This window comes from Diachasma alloeum, unplaced genomic scaffold (genome assembly GCF_001412515.2).
Source record: "Diachasma alloeum isolate Michigan unplaced genomic scaffold, Dall2.0 Dall_scaffold_00625, whole genome shotgun sequence".
NCBI classification, from domain to species: Eukaryota; Metazoa; Arthropoda; class Insecta; order Hymenoptera; family Braconidae; genus Diachasma; species Diachasma alloeum.
The window spans coordinates 122,767-127,766 of record NW_021680757.1 but is presented as its reverse complement, the minus strand read 5'-3'; the positions used below and the strand labels follow the sequence as shown (position 1 = coordinate 127,766).

The 5,000-nt window shown below is 35.6% G+C and overlaps 1 protein-coding gene across 2 annotated transcripts in view; it reads left to right on the top strand.

Annotated features, from left to right (window-relative positions):
• Positions 1–4,295, top strand: part of LOC107043752 (probable serine hydrolase) — a gene marked incomplete at its 5' end in the record, with an annotated part of 108,044 nt that extends 103,749 nt beyond the window's left edge. For both annotated transcript variants that reach the window (XM_015265365.2, XM_015265364.2), the window contains 1 exon segment: positions 2,465–4,295. In XM_015265365.2, the coding sequence (XP_015120851.1) occupies positions 2,465–2,734 (270 nt within the window).
• Positions 4,296–5,000: the final 705 nt, after the last annotated feature.

Genomic DNA, 5,000 nt, shown 5'->3' with positions numbered 1-5,000 from the left:
AGGTTTTTCTTGGGTCGGTGAATTCATTCACCAAACTTAGGAAGTCCTTGCACGTCCAACTGTGCTCCCTAACTTTTTTGAAAAGGTGCCGTGACCATCAAGTGGTACCAAAATTCCTCCGTCTGAGGAATCCTGTTCCCTCGAAGCAGGCAAATGCCATCCTTCGCCAAGCTTCGCTGAGACTGGTCAAGGAGAGAATAACAGCAGCTAAGAAGAACCTGGCCCATCTCTCCAAACAACTCCTCGATCTTCACCTGCTTCTGGCTCAGCAGTTGGAACCTCAGCTGTGGGAGACTCTTGATCGTGTTACCAATGAACAAGCAGTCCGAACAGCTGAGATGAGAACTGAGAGTCAGAGGGGTAAGTTCAGGAAGTTGATCCCCCAGGAGAAAGTCCCGACCCTCACTCACACTGTGAAGAATCTGAGCACATATGAGCTTAGTGAAGCACAAGTATCTGTGTTGGCAAAAGGACACAACTTCGCTGTTGCCCCCAAAAAGATCCCCACCGAGGAAATCATCAGTCGCACCGAGACAGCGATTTACCATCTTCCTCAGGAGACCAGCAACGAGATCCGGAGAAAGTTGTCCAACATCCTCCACAAGGCCACCCCCCCTAGTGACAATATCACCAGGGAGGAACGCCTTGCACTGCGTATTCTAAAGGAAAATAATTATTTTCTACATATTTCAAACTTAATGTACTCATTATTTGATTGACTAGCCACTGAACTGCTTTATGAGTCAATCAATCACGTGTTAGTCTTGGTGTTGTTTGTTTCCAAATGCAAAACTTGGCTGTGTATTCCTTGAATTATCTTTATTCTACAAATTTTTGCCAATAAACAACGAACAGGAGCAGCTTGCATAAATAATTGCTTCAACTCATTATCAACAGTGTGTGTAATTGACTCATCGTTGTAAACGCAGCTCATAATATCAAATTTATTCTCAGACAAGTCTTACACAGTCGCATGTCAATTTTGAAAATGTAGAAAACCCGCCTGTGCTTGTGTCCATTGTGTAAGAACGCTCCGTGGCCAGATGAAATGTGGCCAGTTCGTAGACAGCGGGAATTATCGATGACCCATTTAACCTCATGTATAAGCAGCAACTTTAAAAATCATTTTTGTTGTTGCCCTGCTTCCGGGGTTTCTCAAATTTTGCAAACGGTGTCTAAATGGATTCAATAATGTGTTGAGTATCATTGATGCATTAGCCCGAAAAATTACGGAAGGCCCCTTTACTAGGGGTTGTAAGTCCCAGCTATGCCGATCTTGCAGCTCGCCAAGGAATCTCCAACGACTAATACGGGAACGTAAACCGACTCAGCATAAATGGGAAAACTGTGGTTCAAGGGTTTTTAATAAAGAACACTAATTCACAAACACCTTAAATTTAATGACACAAAAAAATAACTGTTCTTTTATAGCACAAATAATGTCTCGAATTATTAGCAATTGAATAAAGAAAAGTCTAAATCGTCTATTCATTGAAGAACAATATTACACTGAACTATGAAGCAATAATACTGTACTTCACATAATATAAATCTTTAATTTGGAAAAAATAGCGCGGATATGCAGAGAGGCTCAGTGAGAAAGAAGTCTTCACTGTCCGTTGTCGGGGAGGTAACTGTCTGTATGTTTTAATAAATTCCAAGCCCTCTTCTCAAAATTGGAAGGGACGAGAATTCTTACTGGCTAACTTATCTTTGCTAGCATTAAAATTATAGGTTGAGAGAAGTGGGAAGGCGTTAACAAAAATGACCGTCTTCAAGGAGGTTGAGTATTCCCAAAATTTTGGAATACCCTTTTTTCTGCTTGGAAAAAACCGTATCCTTGTGCTGGACATGTGCTCTGCATACTGTGGGAAAAGGAGTTTGCAGCCTTCCGACTTTCTTTTGAACTTAAAATTTATGATTTGACCGTAATAAAGTAGTTTTCCTCAAATTCTCCATTGAAAAGCGCGTCCTTATCACAAATTTGCGTCTCAATAGTACCACTTAGAAATCAGAATTTCAACATCTTTATGATAACTATTCTCGAGTTATTAGCATAGTTCTGGACATACGCACACACATTTCTGAAAAACATCATTTCTTCATGTTTTATGACATTGTTAGGCATTTTCACCCAACAACGGGAATCAAAAAATGACAGTTACATAGTTTCCATTCGGAAGAAAAGAAATTTCTGTAGAAAATATCTCAATAGAAAAAAAAGTGCGATAAAATCAAATTATATAATTTCTTTCTGTAGAATATTTTGCGTTGGAAATTTCTATTGAAAAAAATGCTAAATTTTTCAATCGAATCAGCCAAAAACTAATAAAAAAATTCTATAGAAGTCGAATATTCTAGCGAATTTACTATGAAATTATTTCATATGTGAAGCTACTGACTAGCCACTATAGTTTTGGGTCTAAATGAACGCAATAATAATAGCAACAAATTGTTGTTTCAGGTATCAATGTTGGGAGCTTTCTCCATGGATCTGACAAACGCTTACGCGGAGAAGATTACATGTTCTTACCTCAACATCAGAGCAAAATCAGGTCTCAAGTGGGACTATCCAAATCACTATCAAGAGATTCTCAATATAATAAAAAAATCTGCCTCGAAATTTGAGTATCACGAAGTTGAAGGCAGTCACCACGTGCACTTAAACAACCCCGAACTCGTCGCTCCGATAATTCAAAATTTCCTAGAATCACTTCCAAAATCGATAAATTGATGGATCGATCCCTTGAGCATCATTCCATCTAGTAAATAATTTATTAATAGACATTAAATTATTCTTGGATAAAACTGAATGAATAAATTAAGGAAATACTAATAGAATGAATTAGAGAAATTGAAAAATCTTCTAACAAAACATTAATTATTACGAAATAATGTAAAATAGATAATACAGTTTCTCAGTAGGTGTAGTAACTGATCACTTGGCTACATTTTTTGGTATTTTTGTCATTTTTTTTTCAAATTTATCAATGGATTTATTATCAACCTCGAAATGAACGGTCTTCATACGTTCATCCCCAGTCGGAATCATGTGCTTGATATCCCCAAAAACTTGCCAAAGTAAATAATAAAACCTCATAAGTGCACCAAACTGCCTCTTCAGTGTTTTGTTATGAAATGATCTAGCCATCTACCTGGAGTTCCATCACTGACATTTCACAATCTAAATGACAAATTAATTTCAAAATGATTGATATCACACCTTCAACCATTAACATAATGCTCAGAATAGTGAAAAACCCATCACAATTTCTTTTTTATACATAAATATGATGATCAAAAACGGTCAGCCGAATTCTAACCTAAGGTGTCTTATACGAAGCCTCCTACTGTATATATATCAACGGGCAAACTATGGAAAATGAGATGCTGATTCTCTTGAAATAAACATGATAGGGAAAATTATAGGAAGAACGCGATGCCTTTGATAAGAAAGTGAAATGTGAAAATCTCCTATTTGCCAAAAATATAAAACAGAAGATTTTATGCGAATCTTGAATTCCGGCATACCTATAAATAGAAACTGATGGACAAGGCAAAACGTTGATCAGAAGCTGCCTCCAAGACCAATTTGTTCTAAAATCATATTTTTATCAATCATTTAATATTTGAAACTGAAATTTTGATTGCTAATTGTAAATGAATATCCACATTTCTCGTTGAAAAAAGCTTGATTGCGGTCTGATTGAGCTTTATCATTTTTATTCATGTTTTATTGAAGCTACCTGGGCTCAGCTGATGAGAAAATATTATTCGATGTATCATCTACCTTAAGAAGCGGAAGATAGTTTCAAGGGATTCAATTTTTCTTCTTTATATTTTTTTTATTTCATAAACAATCAAAAAGTACATTTCCATTCGCTCTCGCACAAATTTAAACATATTCATCGGTTTAAAAAATTCATAGAGGATAAGACAAAATTGTTCGTCATTATAGCTATTTATCTCGTTTGTCTAAGTTGATAAAGAAAATATAAGTACATGAGTGGCCTCCTGAAACTGAAAATTATGACTTGTCGCGCCTGTCTATGGGTCTTACGCAATAAGGTGTGACCTAGAAAACGGAATAATGGAAATATCACCGAGCACTGTTGGTTTTATGCCATTCATTTCCGTAAAACGACGAAAACTCCTGTTGTTTTCCAGATTATTGACTTATCCGACAAAACTATTGGAAATACGTAAAAATGATGACTTTTTTGTAGGCTGAAAATTTTTGCAGATGTTGAGAATGAATAGCATGTGAACAAATAAAATCGTCAACTAAAAAAGTACCTATTTTTTGGAGTTTATGTTTTTTCTCACCTTGAAGATAATCCGAAATACTTCTTTTACAGCAAAACCATTTTAAAAAACTGATAAATTCGTAGCTGCTGAAATCAGTAATAGCTTTGGAAATGAAAAATATCGGTTCTGTTTTTTAAGTCAAGCTATTTTTTCATGACCCTGAAGATTGCCGATTTCGTACAGAAAAAACATTTTCCGTACTGCTCTTCATTTTTCCTCATCCGGGGATTGGTATTAGCTCTTCCCCAAACTCGTAAAAGTGAAAATCACTACAGAAAAATTTCCTTCACGACTAGTGCCATGGGTTTTTTTTTCGCGTAGTTAGCCAGTCCTCGCCTTCGGCTCAGACGTCAACTCCGTGGCATCCAGGGATCCCCATCAATATTAAATTTCTGTAATATTACACAGATTTGACCCTTACATTATTGGAGGTTTAAAATATGTTGATTCAATTTTTCCAATAATATAATATTAATAATCTGATTTTTTACGAATAATGACATATTTAAAATTTGTTAATATGCAACTGTAAATTTACTACTAAGTGAATATTTCAAATTTTTTGAAAGGGGATTTTCGATTACACAAGTAATCGTCAATCTTCCTACCTCAAATTATTGATTGCTAAAATAGTTAAAAATTTGAATTTTTGAATTGATGATATTTAATTACTCAAAAAATTACAAGGTTGA